Genomic DNA, 22428 nt, shown 5'->3' on the forward strand with positions numbered 1-22428 from the left:
TTTCAAGGTCCAGATGAGAGTGTGTGAACTCATTGTTTCGTATTGTGAGATTCTGTGAACATGGATGCCAGATGATTCGTTTGCTTTATGACGTATAACTTATGAAACGGAGAGTATCACAGTGAGACGGCTGGTAAATGAGTTTTGACTAACCACCTGAAGGTCCTCAGTCACTTTCGTCTGGATTTCCTGAAATGCGGTTAGTGTTCGTGCTCCATTACAAAATTTCTCATAACTTCCTAGTTTTATGTACTTTCTGAAACCTACATGTAATGTGTTTTACCTGTGCAAATTTCACCCTTTAATAAGGCCATCTTACAATTACATGGAAGCACTTTGAACAATGTAAGTACTGCTTGACAAGAGCCCCAGAAGATAGAGGAGAATGAAGTACGCCCAGGTGTGCACGTGTGCGCATGTGCACGCGTGTGTGCACACATCCGAGTTCCGCACAAGACGTATGAGCTGGAACAGCACGCACTACGACCCCATTTTACAGATGAGGCTGTGGGTACTACACAGGTCAGTGGCTGTCAAGGTGCCCAGCTGTTTACCAGCGAAAGCCAGGAGCTTATACCTCTCTGCCACATGCGATGCTGCAAAGAGTCACCATTCGGGTGACACATCACGCGCCCACTGACCTGGTCTGATACATTGTACCAGTCGTAGTCAAAGGAATGGACGTTCTTGCTCTGAGAAAACGATAAGATGAACAGGTTGTAGCAGGCTCGGGAGGCGTACAGCAGGATGACGGTCACGCCGACGGTGGTCACTTGACACACAGAGGAGCCCTGGAAAAGCGGGAGCCATGAGGGGCGTGCCCACTGCAGGTGCAGGACGCCGGCCTCCACCCAGAACTGCCTGCTCCCAGCTGGGGAGCCCGTCGGACCTCAGGGGCGCTGCAGCCTCCCCGACATGTCAGAACCCTCCAGCTGCCGGCCTCAGACCCACTCCAGACCTCCCCTCACTCCACACCCTTCCTAGAACTTTCAGTTATCTGCACACAGATGATTTGAAGCCTGGGAGTTGCTTTGGACGTGACTTTAATGGGGTTACAGTGTGAGCTATTTGTCTGAGGCCGTGTAAGAACAAAACAGTCAGATGGCTTCCCTGTTAAAGCTCTAAGAGTCACTGCCCAGCTCCAAGAGGACCCCCTCGGCCTCTGAGCCCAGTGCTCCGCCTGTGGCTTGGGGACAAACACTCTCAGAGGGACAGTGGTTGGGAAAAAGCTGTGTGGCTGGCAGAGGCTCTGTCGCTTCCTCAAAACCCGGAATCTCCTAAGTGGGGAGCCCTGGAGTCCCGGCTTAGAATTACCAGGAAATCAGTGATCTGTGCCCCAATGTATGAAGCTGTCAATTCCCAAAGTCAGTTAAAGCCCCCTGGCCAGAAAGATAGTTATCCAAAACACTAAAATTCATTTTTTGAGTTTTACATTTGGAAATCACTAATTCCAAGATATTTAATTTGCCAGGAGTAGTTAGCTTGTTTGCCATGGTCGTGACCCAAACGGTAGTTGATAATTTAAAATTTAACCCCTCCTGTTAAAACCACAATTCTGTTTTTTAAAGCCTTAGATGGGAGACAATATAAATAATAAGAAAGTTAAGGCAAAATCAAGTCTAAAACTCGTCAAAATGTATTAAAGAAAAACTACGCTAGACACACCACCACGGAAGACAGAGCTGCCTCACAATCTTCAGACCAAAGATATGGCCTGATGGGCCACAGGCAAAGGAGGCAGACGGGGGTATGCCCCCGGGCACACAGCCCCCGCATTCTACAAGCAGAGGCGCCACAGAAACCACTCAACAATTCTACACGTGAGAAAACCACGGCCCAGGGAGGCCACGTGACTTGTGGGGCTGGGGTCCCACAGCCAGCGGGCGCCCAGCATCTGCTCCCCGTCCTCACACTTCACTAGGCTTCTCGATGAAAAGAGAGCTGGGGACCAGGCTGATGGAGGGCACTGGGCACCACAGCCCCGGGCAGCCTACCAGCCCCCGTCTGTAACTCTGGGGAAGGGAAAGGAGACCGCAGGTTCTAGGATGTGAAGCACAGCAGTGGAAAGAGAACGGGCCAGCACCTTGTGTGGCTCTGAACAATCACTGAGAGGAATGGCGTCCTGAGCTCCCGGGGCCGTCCCCAGCGTTCCAGACCCTGCTCGTGGGCACACCAGGCTGGCAGTGAGCCTGCCTCGGAGTCACTATAACAGTACGACCATGTGGAGAAGAGGACAGACCCTGGAACCTACTGCTGAGGCCGAGTCTCAGCACGGCCTCTACCAGCTGTGTGCCCTGGGGCAACCTACTAACCTCTGTGCCTCAGTTTCCTTATGTATAAGGTGGGGATCATACATACTCTCACAGAGTCGTGAGGCTTCTGTTAGTTTATACATGTCGAGTGTTTATAAAAGTGTCTGGAACAGTGAACATAAACGTGTTTCTGGGGCGGCCGGATGGCTCAGTTGGGTAGAGCGCAAGCTCTTAACAACGAAGTTGCTGGTTCAGTTCCCGCATGGGATGGTGGGCTGCGCCCCCTGCAACTATGATTGAAAATGGCAACTGGACTTGGAGCTGAGCTGCGCCCTCCACAACTAAGATTGAAAGGACAACGACCTGGAGCTGATGAGCCCTGGAGAGACACACTGTTCCCCAATATTCCCCAATAAAACTTTAAAAAAAAAATGTGTTTCTATTAATATTAGCACAATCCACCCCACTGGTCCTTTAAAATGGTGGTTAAACCATTGCATCTATAAACCAGAGACTTACTCTCTGCCAGGAATTCCGCACACTCCGATACACCAAGCCACCGAGATGGAACCCTCCTCACATACAAAGGTCAGTGAACCACATACCTCTGTGTTTTGGCAGCCACAGTAGGCGGTCAGGTGTGAAAGGTGTGTGCGGAGTCTGTCTATTTTTAGAACAAGTTGAGTGGCGGGCGCTTGGCCTCGTTGGCTCCCTTACCTTGGACTCCAAGTAAATGTTGGCTAAGGACATCTTAGAGATTTTGTAGAGACAGACGGAGAGAGAGATGGCACACAGCACAAAGAGTGTGTCATTGATGGCCACGCGCACGGACACGATCGCCTTCCTCTCCCCGCTTCCCGTCTTCACCAGTACAGCGCAGGTTAAATTCACCAACAGGAAGACGAGACTGATGAAGAGTGAGGCCAGGTAGAGGGGTAACCTGGATGGGACGAGACACAAATTTAAGGCACCGGGGCCTGCCTGCATATTCTGCGTCACTTGAGAAGGAACAGCCGGAAGCAGAACAGGCCCAAGTTAACAGACACCTCAGAGGTGGACTTGGGAGGTAGGCGGTCCAGGATTCAAATTACAAACTGGCTACCAATTGTGCCCTCGCGAAGGTACTTAGCACTCGGAGCCCCATTTCCCGTCCCTGGGAAGCTGTGAAGCTTGTCTGAGCCGTGGATGCTCCCTGCGGAGGACAGACTCAGAGTATGAAGCACGGGCTGGAGTCAGCTGGTTTCCAGGAGCCCGCCACCCGCTCTGCGCTCGGGGGGCGGGGCAAAGTCAGCCTGTGTGAGCTTCAGTGTCGTCACCTGAAACTAGACTAAATTATACCTACCTTACAGGTTGTCTTCGCAGACTGAAATGTTTATAAAGGGTTTTGCCCCCAAAAAAGTCATGGGTGAAGTGGGAGTTGGGGAGCACTCTCTCGTACCTAGGAACCCTCACTCCTGGATGCTGGGGTAAAAAATCTGCCACAGCACCTGGCCCAAGGCTGAATGCTGCTGGCTGTCCTTGTCACTGGCCATTTTGACCTTGCGGCTTCTCAGAGCCACACACGTCCTAAGTGACCTGTATAAGGTCTATATAAAGACTTCTCAGATTTGCTAACACAGAAATCAGCAGCCTCAAGTTTCTCTTAAGCACATACCACATTTCCCTTAGGCAGATGTCTTCCAGAAGACGCACAAATAAGGAACAGGCCTGCTGGGCTCAAAGCCAGACTGGTTTCAGCTGAATGTTTGTAAGTCCAAAACCAAGTCCAAGACCATCAACTGGAAGTAGTTTTGAAGCTAGAGAGTGATGTCTGCAAAAGCCATCACCCACAAGGACAGGGAAAGCTGGATTCTAGTCCCAGCTCCAGACACGAAGCCACTGACAGGAGCTCGCGGGGTGAGGGAGGGAGGGACCAAGAGTGGGGCAGATGAATGGCTGCAGTTTTATTTTCTGCCCGCAGATGTCAGGACCATATAATAACCCCCCACGTACCCCAGCTGATTTGAATGGTATTTTATGTCTCGCAAATAATAATTTACTATCCACCGGGAAACTCACTGAATTTTCAGAGCCCACGTTCTGTCAGAGGAAGTTTGCTGACCTCACTCCGCCTCATCCTTCAGATCATAGCTCAAATATCACGTCTTCCTAAAAGCTTTTCCTGACTCACCCTGCACCCCCTTACACACACACACGTGCACACGCGCACACTCACGATCAGGTCTCTGACATCTGCTTTACTGGTCCCTGTACTTTAACCTCACAGACTGGTCAGTTTATAATAAAGCACATGGACACGGTCTGACCGACACCACCTCCTTCCTAGGTGGTAAGCTCCAGGAAGATGGAGACTTTGGCCCTTTCCTTCACCCCGTCTATCCACACTGTACACAGTAGGAGCTCAATAAATATGTCTGAGAGAGGGGGGGGGGGGTAGGGAGGCAGAGGGAGGAAGGAAAGACCCCAGAAGCATTACACTGGATCCCTAACCAGGGTGGTCCTTTACTTTCCTGTAAACACTCCATCGCCTCAGCTATGAGACCATCCCCCTTTCTTGGGGGAACCACCTGAACTTGAGGAATTGCATCTTTCAAGGTGGAGCGAAGGGATGACAGGCTCTTCCCTCCGCAGCCCTGGGCTGGGCGCCGCTTACCCCTCCAGCTGCTGCAGAGGTAACAGGATGGAGAAGATGCAGCCCAGGTGGCTGGGAAGATACTGGGAGGATGGACAATGTGCATAGAACACAGTGCGCAAAGCATGATACGTGCAAAGGTGGAAATGCAGGAAAGACCACACTGGGTTTGGGCTGGCGAGTGTTTGCTGGACCTGAGCAGTCGTAGGGGACAGACGGGGTGGCAGAGAAACTGGAGGGGGCTGGGGACCCACAAGGTGGATAAGCACAGGAATGACACGTGGCCATGTCTGCATTTGAGAAAGATGATTCAGGGCAGTGTCGAGCATGGACGGGATGAAAGGACTTCAGGCAGGAGACACGGTGGCCCGGGGACTGAGGAGGGAGGCGTGCCAGAGGAGTGACGACAAGGAACCAGTGGACACCCTGGACACAGGGTGGTGCCATCAAAGGACATGAGAGAGATGCAGGAAGGGTACAGGGAGGTCAGAGCCACCCCAGGGGCCCCTGGGGTTGTGCCGCGTGCAGTGGGGACGGGCCGTGCTTTGTAGTCTTTGAGATGCGATTTCATGTGCAGTGATGCACTCAAAGCTTTTCAATCAGAAACAGTTTTTTTTTGGAAAAATAAACATGAGTTACCTGGGTCAGGTACTTTTACAGGACGCGCTCCCTGGTCAAGGCCCTTCCAACCCACCTCACTGTCTTCACCGAGTGTCACGGTCCCTGCCGGTCCCTCTGCTCGTCCCAGCCAGCAGGCCCTCCGTCTGTCCACTGCCGCCCCCATCACATGTGCTGTTAGTGCCCTTCCCAGCACACGGGTACACGGTTCAGTTCTGGGTTCCTAGGTTCCAGCATCTCCCACAGCCGACAGCTCAGGAAGGGCGGCCCCACGACTGTGTCCCCAGCGCAGAAACACCACGCTGGGCTCAGCCTAGCCGCCCGCACGTCCTGTGCAGGACACACGTTTTCCCATCGCTAAGATCAGCATCACCTCGCCATGTGGAAAACTACAGGCAACGCAGCAGTGTTTCCTCTAGGTCACAATCGGGAAACACGAAATCTGCCTGTGACCTTGGGCCATCAGGCCAAGCTTCCGCCTCCTCCATGGACATGAGCTGGGGGTTCCGTACCTGCTCGCAGGGCTGCTGAGAGGCCAGGGGAGAACACAGGGGGGGCACGTAGCACAGTGTCTGGCTCATGGTAAATGACTGTGGCTTTTATCTGTTCTCTAGCACATTTCACACATGGGGAAGTCGGGCATGGAGAGAGGGACAAAGGCAGAATCATTTGGGAGTCACCGAAAACCTGCATCCTGGTTCCTTCAAAGCCCTATTTCCTACTGTTTTAATATCTGCTGCACTTTTGTGAAGGGCGTGGGTTAGAAGCATCCAGAACCCTCTGGAATCAGTCCTGTCATGTCTGGGCCATTGCCCAAGCGTACACACATTTCTATCCACATGGCCTCAGTGAGTGTCTGGAAAAAGCACTGTCAGGACATCTAACTTTTCCAGATGACTTCTCATGGGTCTGGTTTTAAATGCTACTGTGGATGTAAATTCTTATTCCTTTTCCTTTATTAAGAAAGCAGTGCATGACCACTGCAGGACATTGGGACAGTACCGCGAGGGTGAAGGGTGAGAAAACCAGGCGTAACTTGCACCCGGACGGGGTGGCTCCCCCTAAACCCCCCCCAATCCCGCCCTATGCCCTTCCCAGCTTGGGTTTTCACACCAAGCCTCCACCCTTCCCCTTGCCCTGCCTTCACCCGCCTGGTGTGAGAGAGAGCTGTGTGTCCTCATGTGTGACATGGAGATGACACCCCTACCCTCCTCTGGGAGGACGCAGTTGGCCCTCTGCCTTCTTGTCCGGCTTTTTTCTCTGTCCTCACCCCCACAGAACCTCTCATCAACAGCAAGTTCCAGAAAAAGGCTTCCCCTTCTTCCGTCAATACTTCCTCCACAGGGAGTCACCCTTGTGACCAGGCTCTGCTTGGCTCTGCAGTCCTGCTGACACTCTCTCAGGCCCCAAGACCTACTCACTACACTCAAAGGTGCAAACTGGCTGGGCCGCCATCTCCCCGCAGCTGTCCTGGAGCACCCCCACTTCCTCCACAGCTCAACATGCCCCTCATTTTCACTCCCCTCATTTCCTCACCTGATCCTGTCCCTGGGGAACCCCTGCTTCCTCTTCGTCTTCTTCCTTCCCCAAAATGTTGACGGCCAGGGCACTCTCCTCCACACCCAGTTCCCCAGGAAGTACGCTCACTCCTGCCGCTTTATGGACAGCTTTTGTACGGCCATGTTCAGACAGCTCTGCCTCTGTCCTACGTCCAGACTCACGTTCCAACCAACTGCCACTGAGGCCCTGTCACCTTAGCTCCTAACGTTCCTCCTCCACGTTTCCGAACAACCATCATTTCCACCGTTAACTTTTCAGGCTGCTGACTGTAAAGATCTCTGAAACACACACACACACACACACACACACACACACATCACACGTCACACACACCATACATCACACACACACGACACACACACCACACACACACACCACACACACACACATTTAATCAGTTGTCCACAGGTTCCTTATTCCCACTCTCCCATCTGTGCCTCTTTCCCATCTCACCACCCCCTGCCCCACGCCTCTGACCAGAACTAACGTGAGTGTTCTAACTCACCTCCACCCTGAACCCCACCCTCCCGTCCTCTGCACTCCAGCGTCAGCTCAATCTATGGCACCCCGTGTGCTAATTAAGCCAGCTCCCCACTGTCCCCAAAGCTCTCCAAGCGTCCCCACCTCCTGTCTTATACAAGCGGATCTTTCTGCTGAAAACCTTCCTGCCCCCTTGACTTCAGTCAAGTGTTACTCCCTGAGCCTATAGGGCCACCTGCTAAACAAAGCCTGTGATTGTCTTAAAGAAACACACTGCGTTGTAAGACTTGAAACAATATGAAAAAAGTACTTATGATCCAACATTAAAATGTCAGAAAGCAAAATTAGAAATGCGACAAAACACCAGCTCTGTCTTGAAAAATGTATTCATAAACCTACAATGGAATATGTCACTGTATTCCCTTAGAGCTTCAGCAAATTTGTTCTACTTCTTTCCACATGTGTAAAGGCACAAATTTCTATCTTTTTCTATTTTATAATTTTCTTCTAATGACCTTACATAACTTTTGTAATGAAAAAAAAAATCTTATAAAACTTAACTTTTCCCCCTTGGCCTGCAGCTCTGGAAGAAAGGGAGAGCTCTGGAGGGTGGAGAGAGAGTTTTAAAGGGGAGGGGGGCAGAACAGACCTTATCAGAAGGGTGTGTTTCCATAGGAACAATGTTTTGGACATTGCCCTAAAACTACTTCTTTTCAACCCAAACCACAGGGTCAAGATAAATAGCCCAGATAAAAGACCAAAGCGTAAGAAAATCAGTGGGACCCTAGCTTCTGGGAAGACCATTTCACTTGTGAGACCAGAAGGATCCACGTCTGGCTGGTTAGCAAGCACAGAGCGGAGGCAGCCCCCATGCCCCACCCCCAGACACTTGTCCTCTCGTCCTCAGGACAGGAAGTGCTGGGCTTGGGTCAATGTAACGTCACCACCTCCTACCATGCGGGGACAGGATGACCAGATTGTCTCAATTTCTCTTCTAACACCTTAGATTTCTTACCGAACAGAAAAAGCAAAGCCCGGCTCATTATAGCTTTTATTTTTAAAAAAGAAATTGAAGATAGACGGAAACCAGTTGCAAATGTTTAAAAATCAAAGTACTCGTGTGCATTCCCGAGCCCAGCGTTCACATTTCCTGATCCAAAGGTTAAAACAACACAGACCAAGAAAGAGCAAAACCAAACCACATGGACAGCAACTCCCATAAAACTCAGAGCCAGTGGATGTGTTAGTGAAACGGGTGAAACAAAGTGGTTCTGATCTGGGCTGAATATAAACTATCTTCGGAAACACAGAACTGCTACAGGAGCAGCGTGGGGTGGGAAGTTTCCACTAGTTCTAGACCAATGGCTTGTGATTCACTGCAAGGTAGGGAAGCCAGTCCATCCGCAGCATCTCAAGGGATAAGCCGTGGCCTGAAACGTCGGCTGTGGCATCTGACTTAAGAGAAACGGGGAGTCAGAGGAGACTACAGATGTGTAGAAACACGAGAACTCCCAGGATTCCTGCACACGTGGCCACTGAGCTATCAGATCTGAGTAAACGGGCTTCTCCCATTGAAACCTCACCTTCCTGGCTTCAGGAGGCCCTTCCCTTCTCTGGCCCAAACGTTTCACCTTTAACATCTGGATCCAACTGTGTTTCTCCCGCTTCTCTCTTCATCTCTACAAGACCCCTCCCCATGACAGCAGTCACACACCTCAGCGTAGCCTGTCCCGTCTGCACTTTGGTTCCAGGATCAAGTACCACCCCCGTCTTCTCACCTGACAGACCCCATCTCCCTAGTGCACAGAGGTTGAAAACTTCAGTCTTCCGTTCTGACCAGTGCTTTCACAGCACACTTCTAGAAGCTTCCACACCTTGTTACCCCGGCCTCAATCAAGCATTTCCAGGATAAGACCGGCTCCGCGATCCAATCAGAATACTCTCTCCCACCCCAGCCTTCATGCATTCTCTGCTCCCAGGCCCCCCCTTCTACCCCCCACCCCCTACTGACCCCCATTTCGGGTCAGGGGCTGGTGGGCCTAGGTTACCAGCAGCGCGGAGGAAAGGCTGTTTTATCAGAGGCAGAAGGACTGTCTACTTGGACTTGCTACTTGAAACTGCCCTCCTTGGGACCAGCGCCATTTCATGGTGGGCTCTGAAGTCCCAGCCAAATAGTCTAGTAGAAACACGAACCAAACAACCCAAAAAGTAGTGAAGGGAGACGGCAAGATCAGGTGAAAAACAAATGGCACCAAGAGTCTCGTTACCTGGATCCTGGCTCCATACTGTCACCTAACTTTCTGAAGTTCAGTTTCTTTGAATGCAAAATGAGGATGAAAATATTTACTTCCAGAATTTTAACTAAAAAGTCTTTATAAATTTAAGGTAGATATATACAGAGGGTGCCCCAAAAATGTATACACATTTTAAGAAAGAAAAACTGTATCAAAATTGTAATACTCAATATATTCCGCTAACAAAAGATGAATAAAGTCACGTTTGACTTCTGCAATGACAATAGGTGCTCAAAGTGGTTCCCATCAGCATCCAGACACTTCCAATTACGGCGAACTACTGCTTGAACAACGTTGACCAAAGTGTCTACTTGTATACAATTTTTTGGTACCCCCACTATACATAAAATGTAAAATGCATACATTTTGGAATATTTTTAAAGCAATAAAATAATTAAATTTTTACTTTGATTCAAGAAAGTGACCAAAGTCACCTTTCCAGAAATGTCTGCCCATGGCGCAGAGCTCTCCTGGGCAGGGACAGGAGGACACCCGCCTCACGCCCTCGGACGCCTGCTCTCCCTTCCCCCAACCTTGGCCACGTCTGACCTCTCTCAGCCACTGGTTCTTTGCTGCTGGGCGTCAAGAGCTCTACAGAAATCTGGGAAAAGCTATAGGCCCTCCCCACAGGAAAAACATGCATATCCACCTCTGCACACGAACGTGGAGAGTAATGTAAAGCACTCCTTCTACACTGCACACCTCTCCTGTCCCGCAAGCTCAGGCCTCTCTTCCTCCACCAAATTCCTGTGACTCCCACGTCCACAGAGGCCACAGCAGAGACCGCCCACGCGCCTGACACGTCACAGATGGCACTTGGCCTGATTCTGTGAGTTGCTCTGCTGTTTTAGACATCTGTGCAGATGGAGCGATAATCTTTCCAGGACACAGACTCCATCTCTGCCTCAGGGTGCCTGAGTGCTACGACGGTCAAAAATGTATCTGTTGGACGTGGGTGGAACTGCAAACCAGCAGCTGTGTGGCGAGTTATGGCGACCACACACAGACCTCGCAGCTCCGGAAAACAGCCTACCAGCAGTCGGCAGCTGGGGACGAGGGGGGCCAGGACACCAGATGGAGGGCATGGCCGCGGAGATACGGCTCTACCACAGCTGCACCTGCACCCAGAGGGTGAGGAAGGGATGCCAGACCACATGCCAGCATCTTCAGGGAGCCCTCTGCCTTCGGCTGAGGCCCTTTTCTTCACATGTGCCTCCACCAGCAGCGTGCATCAATTTTACTCCCCATTCTTTTCTCCCTGGTTATGAAGGGCACCAGGCTCTTGGTTCTAAACGAGGTAGACATGCTGCAAGACCTCGAAATCCTGCTTCCACAAGCCAGCTCCACACTGGGCAAACAGGACTGCTTTGGGCAACCCCCGGAGCGCTGGCGTGTGCCAGCCCCAGCTGCAGAAACAGGCTACTGTGTGAGCCTTTCACCCGCTTTCTCAGAGAAAAATGCCCCAGGTACTTACCGGTATTTGAGTAATTCTGGAGAATATTTGGACTTGGCTTTGAAAATCACCTGCAATGACAGAAAAACATGGCAGGTTGGGGATTCAATAAGCTGACACCAACAAGCTGATATCACCGCTGATCAGTCCCCTTTCCCTTGATATCCAGGCACGGGGGTGGGTTTCCGAAACGGAGTGTCTGCTTTGTCAGAAAAGTGGTAAGGCTAAATGTTTTTAGGCTGTGCATACACGTTTAAAATGAAGGTATTTTAAAATGTTTAAAATGGTTTTGAAAAAAGTAAAGGTATCACTGGCCTTCTCTGATTTTAAGATTTGTATTTGGGCCCATACTTCCCCTAGAGATAAACCGGCCACCCTCACTTTGTTAGAAGTTTCACTGGCACCAAAATAATGGCGTTTGACAGTTAAGTGTCCATCTCCCGGGCATCAAACTGGGCTGCACAGTAAAACGTCTCTGGACTGCGGGGACACACATCGGTTGCAGGACAAGTGCTGTGTGCTTGCAGGTAGGTCTCCAGACCTCGGGAGCCAGCACAGTGCCAGCCTGGGGGAGCCTCGGAGAGGGGGAGGGGGAGGCAGGAAGCAGGTCTGAGCTGCAGCCCCAGCCAGTGGGCTGCTCTTCCCAGGGTGTGGGGAGCTTGGGAGGCGAGCCCTGGGGATCGCGGGGCGGGGACTGGCTGAGGGGCACGTGCAGAACAGTGCTGGGCTCGTGCATTCGCCATTCTAGGTCCCTGGGGTTGGGAGCAGCCCTGGGAGAAGGAAAGAAAGGAACGGAAGTGCGGAGAAGAGGACGTTTTTCAGATGATCTAGTATCAGAAGAGCTGCACCCCAGGCTTCCTAGCAGATCCTCCTGCATCGGGTTCCTAAATGCGCCCCCGGCCGCAGCCTCTCCTGGTCCCCATCCCTGTCTCCTCACTAACCCCCAGCCATGCACCCCCTCAGCTCTCTTGGAACTCAGGATTTGCTCAGCTTGCAAATATCTAACAGGAGAGACACACTGCTCGAGGTGGAACTCCCCGAGTTGTAAGGAGTGAAGGACAATGGGGTGGGGAGCAGGAGCCTGGTTCTGGGGGAGCGGAGCAGGGCACAGGCTGCTCTGGGACCCAGGGGGCACATGGGGGTCGGGTATAGGTGCCCCCTTCTCTGAGGAGGAAGCACTGAGCTATCAGTTTCCTCCAGGGACACTGGAAAGTCACCCCAGGAAATCACCTGGTGGATCGCAAGCGCCCGGCCAAGTGTGCTGATGCAGCTGTCACATGGGGTGGGGACCCTGTGTGTGACTCCATGGGCCCGTACCCAGAAGACACAACATATGCAACAGGAGCAGCACCTTCCCTGGGGAGCCTCTGAGAGGCATTCTCCTGAGACCCTTCAGTGCACTTCTCATGCTTACATGGGCACCTTATTAAAAAGCCAAATCCCAAGGTGCCACCCCTGTGGGCCGGGCCCGGGGCAGCAGGGCCCAGGAATGTGCATTTTAAGAAGCTCCCGGACCGTGTGATTGACAGCAGGCCCCAGGACCCCCTCTTGAGAAATACTGATCTAAAGGGAACAAAACTGCCTGACCTGATATTCTTGAATAGCTTTGCAATCATTGATATAAAACACACTGAAACGGGTGACTACAACGATCAGATGACACCAAAGAGGCAGGATGGTGCTGAGAACACAGACCGGGCAGCTCGGGGTCCACGGACAGCCTCGCACACACACACGCACGCCTCAGGACCTCAACCCACAGACTCACTGATGCGGGACAGGAAGGTTCTTACAGACTTGACAGGAAGCGAATCTACCCTTCAAGACAAGTCCCCTTTTAAACCATCATGTTCAGAGCTTCACAGGCGAGCATTCCAAACTGACGGGAGAATTAGTTGGTTTCTGACAGGAGTTTTGTCTCTGTCCGAAGTCCTTTCGGAAGCAGGTAGGAGGCAGGGAGCTGCATCGTAAATAAGTTAAAATATCTGGTAATACAAACAAACGGATGGCATGAGCACAGGAGTCCTGAGTTCACCTCCGACAGCCTCCCAGGGGACTGTAGGCAAGTCACATCACCTTTGGTATTTCTGGGCGGCCCACAAGGAGCAGAAAGGTCACAAACCAGCCTCTCTCGGGAACAAGGAGTAGGCGAATACATGACTGCAAAGTGCCGCTACAGACATAACACTGCTTCATGTACCGCAGCCCAAAGCTCTCATAAAAACGCTCTCCGGCTGAACAGAGCTTGGGGATCTCGCTTTTAATAACCGAGAGAATTCTTCCCAGGTATCAAAGTGAGGAGAACAAACTACCGTATTTTAAAAAGTGTTGGACCTTGTCAAGGAAATATGCAAATGTTGTGTTAATATTTCGCCACACTTAGTGGGGCTCATCAGTGACAGGGGACTTCCGCCAAGTCACTCCGTTTACTCTCACTGGCCCAGGCCTATGGCAGCCTCGCCGGCACCCCCCATGGGACAGCGACCCCCACCTCTGGGCTCTGCTCTGCGCAAAGCGCTGTCAGGAACGAAAGAAAAACATGACCAGTCCTGCCTTCACGGGGCTCACAGTCCTAGTGGAGAGGAAAGACGTGGACAGAGGAAATGACTGGAGGAGACGCCAACCAGAAGGCGCCAGCCACAGCCGGGCAGAGCCCAAGCAGCTGACCCCCAGGTCGTGGGCTCAGCCTCCCGGCGACTCAGCCCTTCTGGGCTCGTTGGTCACATGTCGCCACAGCTCCCAGGTCAGGAGAGAGTGCGGGTGGGCCCGGGTCAAGGCTCCCAGCTCACTCCCACCACTCGGTCAGCGCTGGGTCTTCCAGGCCTGGGAGCCGCAGAACGACATACCCGGCCAGCCAAGAGCTGCAAAAGCAGGTGACACTCCTACCTGGAAGTGCCGCCCCCCTACCCACCATCCTCCTTTATAAATGAAACGAGACGTTCCCAGACCTTCCTTCCCACGGCCCCCGGCCCCGGCAGCGCCATCCACACAGTTCTGGCAGTGGGTGGACTGAACGAAGTCAGGCGTAGCAGGACGACCTCTAAGGCCAGCCTGGGCCCCAGAACGTTCTTCCGGGGACACGGTGAAGAACACGGGTCCCAGCCAGGACTGTCAAATATCTGGTCCAGTATTCAAGCTTCATGAACAGTCTTAGGCTTTGCCCCAATCATTCCACTTGTAAGAAAGCATTCGGAGGCAGGGCTTCTCCAGGTGTTTCCACAGAATTGGGAATAAACGTGGCTGGAAGCCAGGGTCACGTGATCAAACAGATCTGAACTGCTGGGCTAAACAGTTTTGTTCCCTGCAGGAATTCCCAGAGCCTTTAGAAAGCTAACGTTGTAAATCTCTAAGTGGAACATGTGGCTTATAAGCAGCTGCCCAAACGTATTTGGCCATTTTAAGTCTTCCTAGTGGGTGTCCCATGGAGCGGAGTTTGGGAACAGATGGAATACTCACTGCAGCCTCAATACTAGTAACAATGACGGATAAGACCCAACCCCCACACAGCAAACAAGAAGCAACAACTTTAAAACCACACTGAGCCTTTGCCCGGTGAACAGGAACACCAATCAAGCAGTGCACTGAGCATGAGGGGCCCCTGGGGTTAGGGACCCCGAAAGGGACCCAGAGCCCCCACCCCACAGAATGACTTGAGCAACAACAGTAGGGGAGACCCCGCAAGACTCAACCTCTGACACCATTAAGTTCACATCCCTGCCTGGAGGACGAGTCAGCCCAGGCAAAGGCTGATATTAAATAAATCACTTGGTCCTCTCTAAGCTGAAAGCAAAGGTGGTAACAACGTGAAGGTGAAAGCCTGCACCGTGAGTTGGAAAGGTTCTAGCCCCTCATGACCATCTGTGGCAATTCGAGGTCTTGAATTCAACTGGGCCTATGCGAGCTGTGCTTGGAAACACTTCCTTTATTCCTCAAGCTACTCCTTACATGTAAGGTCCGCAAAGTCGTATTTCATTTCCTGGCATGTCAAACTGATACATATATGTAACTACATATACATATATAAGTGTGTGTGTGTATATATATATATATATATATATATATATATATTTAATTACAGTATAGAATGTCTGTCTTCATAAACTACATACCTGTCTGGACCGAGTTTTCAAACAAAATAATCCGAACTCTCGTACCCACCCCACGCCCATCCGTGTTCCAAGAGACTTCCCTAAAGACTGATTAGGGCCCAGGGCTGGAGCAGAACCTCCTAGGCTAACGCCTGCGGATCTCTTATCGGGCTGCCCGCCTCCTACAGTCTGCGCTGGCTCCCACTGACCCCACCAGGGCTCGGCTGGAGGAGGAGCCGGCTCCTGGGAGGAAGGCAGACAAACACTAATTACTGCTTCACATCGCAGCACTACTGACAGCACCGGCTCTGCCACTCGATACGCAAGCAGGTCCACAAAATCAGACAGGCTGCCACAGACAGGGACAGGGTGAGTGCCGAGGGGACAAATGACGCCAGGTGAGGATGCCGGACCGCCACATTCAGACTGGTGGTGGTCACAAGGTTCCTGACAACGAGCACTCTGTGTGGTCTCAGGAATTGTGAAAATAAGGAAAAGCTGGTCCCTGAGCCCAAGAAACTCACAACCAGACACAGACATGCCTGTGGTCTGAGGAGGGCAGATGTGTGAGCTGGTGCGGGAGGCGTGGGGAGGCGTGGGGAGGCGTGGGGAGGCGTGGGGAGGCGGCCCACTCCTTGACAGGGAGCCCGGGGACAGTGACGTGGGCCTAGAACCCTGCAGTAGAGGGCGAGGCCCAGCTGCTTCTTGGGGAAGCTTGATCAGGAAAGGAAGTGAGTGAAGGAAGGTCCAGGCTCCACCCCTCTCCTCCCCATCTACACCGTCTGTGAAAACACCAGGGTTTTTCCAGAGTCCCCGTTGGTGCTGAAGGGATGGGCAGGGAGCAGGACTGAAGACGAGAACAGAGAGAAGCAGCCGTTTTCCCCAGAAACTCCTGCCCTCTCATGGCAATAAGGCCCTGCCCCCAGGTCATGGATCCCTTCTGGTCTCAGCCACATACCTACTGCATTAAAAGTCCGACTTAGGACTAAAGCTACTGAGAGGAAAGCTGGTGACTTTCCTAAGATGTAGTTCAGGTTTGGGAAAGACACGTGCGTGATCCTGGCTTCTCCCATTCCTGTTCCCAGGCAGGCCTGAGGGGAGGCTGCAAAGCCTGCTGGACCCCCTTCTGCTCCCTCCTGTGCGGGTCTGGGCTCCCTCGCCCCCACTGTGGGCACACGCAGAGCCCTCAGCGACCCCAGGCCCTTCACACCACCTTTCAGATGACGCAGAAAGGCCAGGGATCGGTATGTGACGTACTTGAGCAGGATCTAGAAGCAGCTGCTGACCTCTGCCCCCGTCCCCTTATAAATCACTGCCCCTGGATGTCACCGACTGTTCCCACCCTTGAACTCCTGCCTGCCTGTTTTTCTCCCACTAATTCAAGTTGGTTTTCACTGTCTCACAGTCATTTTTCCTAATGTCATGTTGGCTGCTTCTGTCAGAAACATCCCATGCTATTCTTTGTGGATATGACAGTGTCCCTTGTGCATTCAGCAAACTAACAAAAGTAACCTCTTCTTTCCCAGAAGCCGTGTCTGTGACAAATAAATGAAGCACTGTGCGTCCAGACATGCACTTTATTCAGAACTTCTCTATGTAGCCATTTTGCTTTACAAATCCCCCCACAAAATGTGACCCATGTCTCCACGCCCTCACTTCTGTGCCATCACTCCCTGAAGTGCTAGCCTGCAGACACTTCCCAATCCGCCCACCTTCGCAGGCTCCGGACCCCAAAGCTGGACCCCTGACCCCATGTGCTGGGGTTTGGCCTGTGGGCTAAGGGGCTTAGAGTAACAGAGCAGGTCCGAAACTGTGCCAAGCAGGCTGAAGTCTAATGAAACCAGCACGTTATTTACAGTGGCCAAGACGTGGAGGCAGCCTGGGGGACCACAGACAGAATGGATAAGGAACACGGAATGTATTTATATTAATACAATGGAATATTACTCAGCCATAAAAAAGAAGGAAATCGTGCCATTTGCGACAACATGAATGGACCTAAAAGACATTATGCTAAGTGAGTCAAGGAAAGGCAAATACTGTATGGTTTCACTTATATGTAGAATTTAAAAAATAATAATAATAAACAAAAATAGACCCATAGGTACAAGAAACAAGCTGATGATTGCCAAAGGGGAAGGGGATAGGGAAGATGAGTGAAACAAAAAGAGCTGTCCCAAGAGATCAGGGGATTTCACTACAGGTAGTAAAAAGGTTTTTAAAAAGGAAGACATTGGGCTACATAAAAAAGAAAGTAACCAGTATGTCGCGACTCTAACACACACAATTTTTAAATGTCTATGTAGGCAACTTTGTTTGAAAATGTTACAAATTTGTGGCAGATTTTAACTTTATTATAAAACTTGTCAAGTCGATACAAAGAAACCACAGAGCAAACACTCTGTACCCGCCAGTAGCTCTGTAAACTGTACACGAATGTCTGCTTCAGTGTGTCTTACGTTTAATAAATAAAAAGACACCCCTGAACCCTTGGCATCCCGGGAGCGCCCTGGTTCTAACCCTCCCTCCTCCGCAGAGGTCACCACCACCTGAATTTGGTGTTATTACACCCAGGCAGGCTTACACTTTCACTATTTATGAGCACATTCACAAACAACATACAGTGCATGGTTTCTCACTCCATTTCAATGTACGAACACCTTCCATCCCCTTCTGCAATTTGTTTGCTTACCCATCCTGACATATTTGCCACGTGTGGATGCTGAAACACACAGCTCCAGGTCATGCACTGTCACCAGGACCCGGGATTCCACGGTTCCCAGTCCACAGCTGTGTCCACCCACAGCACAGAGACATCTAAAGTCGGTTAAGAGTGTGGCCTCTGGAGCTTGCTCACCTGGACTTGAATCCCAGCTCCACCAATGATCAGCTGTGTGACTCTGGAAACATCGCCTAACCTCTCTGTGCCTCAAGTACCTCATCTGCAAAGTGAGATGCCCACCTCATGGGTTTTTGTGAGGATGAGGCGAATTAGCTACCTGGGGCACTTAGGCAAGCGCCTGGCACCTCACAGATGGGAAGTGCTTGCTGCTATTTGTTCTCAAACCATTTCCCTCCGTGCTCAGCTACCAAACTGTGAGCACAGATGCTTTCTTGACCATACAAGGAACCTTCGTACTCAGAAAGTTAGGAGCCACTGATGCACTTGCTCCGGTGTTTCCTCTGTGCTGCCCACTTCCTGACATTTGGGGGAAGTTCCGCAAACCCGAGGGCCTGGTGTCCCGGGGACAGTCATTAGCTGCCTCGGTCTGTGTCTCCACATGCTAAGTGCCATCATTCGCCAGGGCAGGGCGACACAAGAGCCCAAGCGGGGATTCCTCCCTTTGTGCAGCCATCCCTGAGGAAGAGCAAGTGACAGCTCCGCTAGGCACCTCAGGCGCACTCTCTGTGCAAACACGACATCTCTGCAGAGACTGCCATGTTCTTAAGCCGCGGGGCCCACGACAGAGAAAGGGTCTGCGGTCCCTACCACATAACTCTGGGCGCAGCAGCCTCAGGCCCAGGCAAGCTCTGTATCCAGGTGTGAGGGGATCCCTGGGAGAGGCTGGGTTCCCAGGTCAGGTCTTCACCCTGTCGCCTCCTGTCTTTGAACTTGGCAAGCACATGGTTCATGGAGCAAGTCCTGCTCCCGTCCTGGCCTCACGCTGACCCTCAGAACACAGAGCCCCGACCACTTAGACGCGCTTCTTCACATGTGACCATGGGACCAACAAAGACACTGCCTTCCTCTGGATTTCTGTGAAGCCAAGTCCCTGAAGGACCCTCAGACTCTCCGAAGCACCCTCTTCCTCAAGTGCATGTGTGCACGTCTGCATGTATGTCTACACATGTAAGTATGTGTCTCACGCCAACAGTCAGGCAGGGGCACACCTCACCTGGATGGCTCCCACACTCAGCACTCATTCAGGAAATGGTGACGGAGACAGAGGCCCCACCTGTGAAGGCACCTCCCCTGGCTTCCTCCCTTCCTAATGCGTCCCTCTCCTATTTCCAAGTTCTCTCTCTCCTCCACCCTCCAGGGGGACGAGAGCCTCCTGTCGTGTTACCGGAACTGGGCCCCAAACCGCCAGGCCGTCCCAAGGCTGGGCCCACAGTTAGGTTGGGCAGCAGGAAGCCCAAGAGGGCAGGTAGGCCCTGCAGAGCACTCCCCCTCCAAAAGTTCCCCAAGTCAACACGGAACCCGGGCCTCAGTTTCCCTCTTTCCCATGTTCTCTCCTGTCACCTGAGCGTCTGGATGCGGGGCGCAGCTGGCCACATGGCCACAAACCTGCACCCCTGATGGACTCTCTACTTTTCCTGAGCTCAGGAAAGGGTTAGTGCAAATGTTCACGAAGGTGCCTTCTACTCTGAAACCCTATGACATGAGACGCCTTCCCTCAGGGCAGCCTGCATCCTCTGCCCCGCGAGGCCCAGCAGGTATTGCTGCAGCCTCGCTTCTAAGTGGGCATGGGCCCTCCTGTCAGCGGAGGTGGGGACATGGGTCCAGCGGTCCCCAGAACAGCCCTGCCCCCGCCAACCCACTGCCTTGTGGGGAGGCACCTGCCGGCTCCCTGGCCCAGGTGGAGACTGCCATTTCAGATGAGCCTCCTGGCAGGATTCTTCCCCTTTGTGTCAGGGCTGAGCCACACAAGGTACTGTTACCATCATTATGTTTCTGAGCTGCTTCTGCCACATCTGCAGGCCAGTGTACAGCCAGGGCCCTGCCCACGAGTATTCCAAATGAGCTTAAACAAGGTCACGCGTTATGCATGGAGGAATCGTCACAGCCAAGGATGCTTAGCCAGGGTCACTAGCCAGCCAGGCCCAAAGGCTCCCCGAAAGAAACGCTCCCTGAAAGAAGGGCTCTGTGCAGTGCGTCATGTCTCACCAGTGTACAAAATCCTTGTGGCAAATCATGCCCAAACAAAATAAGTTAGCAGTGAAAACGCCTCTGTTCTTCCCCTCCCCAAACACAAAATAACTTTCTGCCTCAGAAATGGGGAGAATTATGAGGTTTCCTGGAACTCTTGCTCTTGCTAGGAGCACTCTGCTATTTGTTATGTGAATCTGTTATCTGAATGTCTGTGTCCCCCAAATTCATACGCTGAAATCCTAACCCCCAATGTGACAGTGTTAGAAGGTGATACCACTGGAAGGTAATTAAGTCATGAGGGTGGACCCCTCATGCAGGGGATCAGTGCCCTTATAAAAGGGACCCCACAGAGCCGTCCCCCCCCCCACCCTGCCCTCTCTCCACCACATGAGGACACAAGGAGAAGTTGTCCTCTGAGAAGAGGAAGAGGGCTCTCGCCAGAGCCCGGCCATGCTGCCACCCTGATCTCAGATTTCCAGCTTCCAGAACTGTGAGAACTGAAGGTCTGCGGTCTAAGGCGCCCGCCCGTCTACTATATTCCATCGTGGTAGCCCAAGCTGACCAAGACAGTAGTTATTAGACCACGCTCCTTGTACCCTGCCCAAGAGGCCGTCCATCCCATCTCCTCGAGAGGAAGCAACATAGTGAGAGAAACTCCCTCTGTTAGGCCCCTGGAGCTGCCACTAGCTCACTGTGGCCACTGGGCAGGGCCGGTGGGGACAGGGACCAGATGGTGAGGGACAAACCCACATCATCAGACACAGGAGGAACTGAGAATGCTCCACCCCAAGCAGAGGGCACTCGGACAAGACACGACGTATGCCATCGACTCTGTGAAAGGCTGGCTGTCCTGGGAGGAAGACTTACACTTGCTCAGCATGGCTCATGGGGTGGGGACGGAGTGAACCAGCCTTCCCCAAGCACCACCCATCCATCCTGATATGGGTCGGGGCCCCAGGAAACTGCTGTGAACAAACCAGGGCAAATGGATCTGACTTACATTTAAATAGCAAAAGCCACTGGTTCTTTTTAAAACATGTATCCTAGAGGGAGATTCATACAGGAGTCAATTAGGAACCTACTTCCTGGCGGCGCTGGTGGTGGATGGCAGACTGAATGCTAATAAGGAAACTTTTCCTACACTCACACAAGCATGTACACACGCGCTCACATGGATGTCAGAGGCACACACACAGTCACACACACGGGTTCACAGAGGTGCACACACAGGTGCTCGCAAGTACATACACACAGGCATGCACACAGGCGCACACGCACAGGAATACACACAAGTACACACACACAGGCATGCACACAGGCGCACAGCACAGGAATACACACAAGTACACACACGCAGGCATGCACACAGGTGCACATGCACAGGAATACACACAAGTACACACACGCACAGGAATACACACAAGTACACACACACACAGGAATACACACAAGTACACACACGCAGGCATGCACACAGGCACACACGCACAGGAATACACACGAGTACACACACGCACAGGAATACACACAAGTACACACACACACAGGAATACACACAAGTACACACACGCAGGCATGCACACAGGCACACACGCACAGGAATACACACGAGTACACACACGCACAGGAATACACACAAGTACACACACGCAGGCATGCACACAGGCGCACACGCACAGGAATACACACAAGTGCACACATGCAGGCATGCACACAGGCGCACACGCACAGGAATACACACGAGTACACACGCAGGCATGCACACAGGCGCACACGCACAGGAATACACACAAGTGCACACACGCAGGCATGAACACAGGTGCACACGCACAGGAATACACACGAGTACTCACGCAGGCATGCACACACGCACAGGAATACTCACAAGTACACACACGCAGGCATGCACACAGGCGCGTACACACACACACACACATACACAGGAATATACACACAGGCACACACACACAGCTCTACTGGCAGTAAGCCCATGGAGTGACCAGAAGGGGCCAAGCCAGTGCCAGGGGCCAGGAGGCCACAGTGTGGAGCCAGAGGCGAGGCCACGCCTACTCCTGCCCTGTGTGGCAGTGTGGTCCCAGCTTTGCTGTCAGGTACTAGGGGCCCGGCAAAGGCCGTGTGTTCCTAAGCGTCTGACTTCCTCAAAATCACCAAGAGGCC

The 22428-nt window shown here is 52.2% G+C and overlaps 1 protein-coding gene across 1 annotated transcript in view; it reads right to left on the reverse strand.

Moving 5' to 3' along the window:
- The window catches only part of GPR137B (G protein-coupled receptor 137B), a 39722-nt gene that overhangs the window by 12072 nt on the left and 5222 nt on the right, over positions 1-22428 (reverse strand). Inside the window, exons 2-4 of the mRNA XM_033099829.1 lie at positions 11311-11360; positions 2970-3192; positions 642-791 (exon numbers count right to left, since the gene is read on the reverse strand). Coding sequence (XP_032955720.1) covers positions 642-791; positions 2970-3192; positions 11311-11360 — 423 coding nt within the window. The remainder of the gene's footprint in view (positions 1-641; positions 792-2969; positions 3193-11310; positions 11361-22428) is intronic.

This window comes from Rhinolophus ferrumequinum, chromosome 27 (genome assembly GCF_004115265.2).
Source record: "Rhinolophus ferrumequinum isolate MPI-CBG mRhiFer1 chromosome 27, mRhiFer1_v1.p, whole genome shotgun sequence".
Taxonomy (NCBI): domain Eukaryota; kingdom Metazoa; phylum Chordata; class Mammalia; order Chiroptera; family Rhinolophidae; genus Rhinolophus; species Rhinolophus ferrumequinum.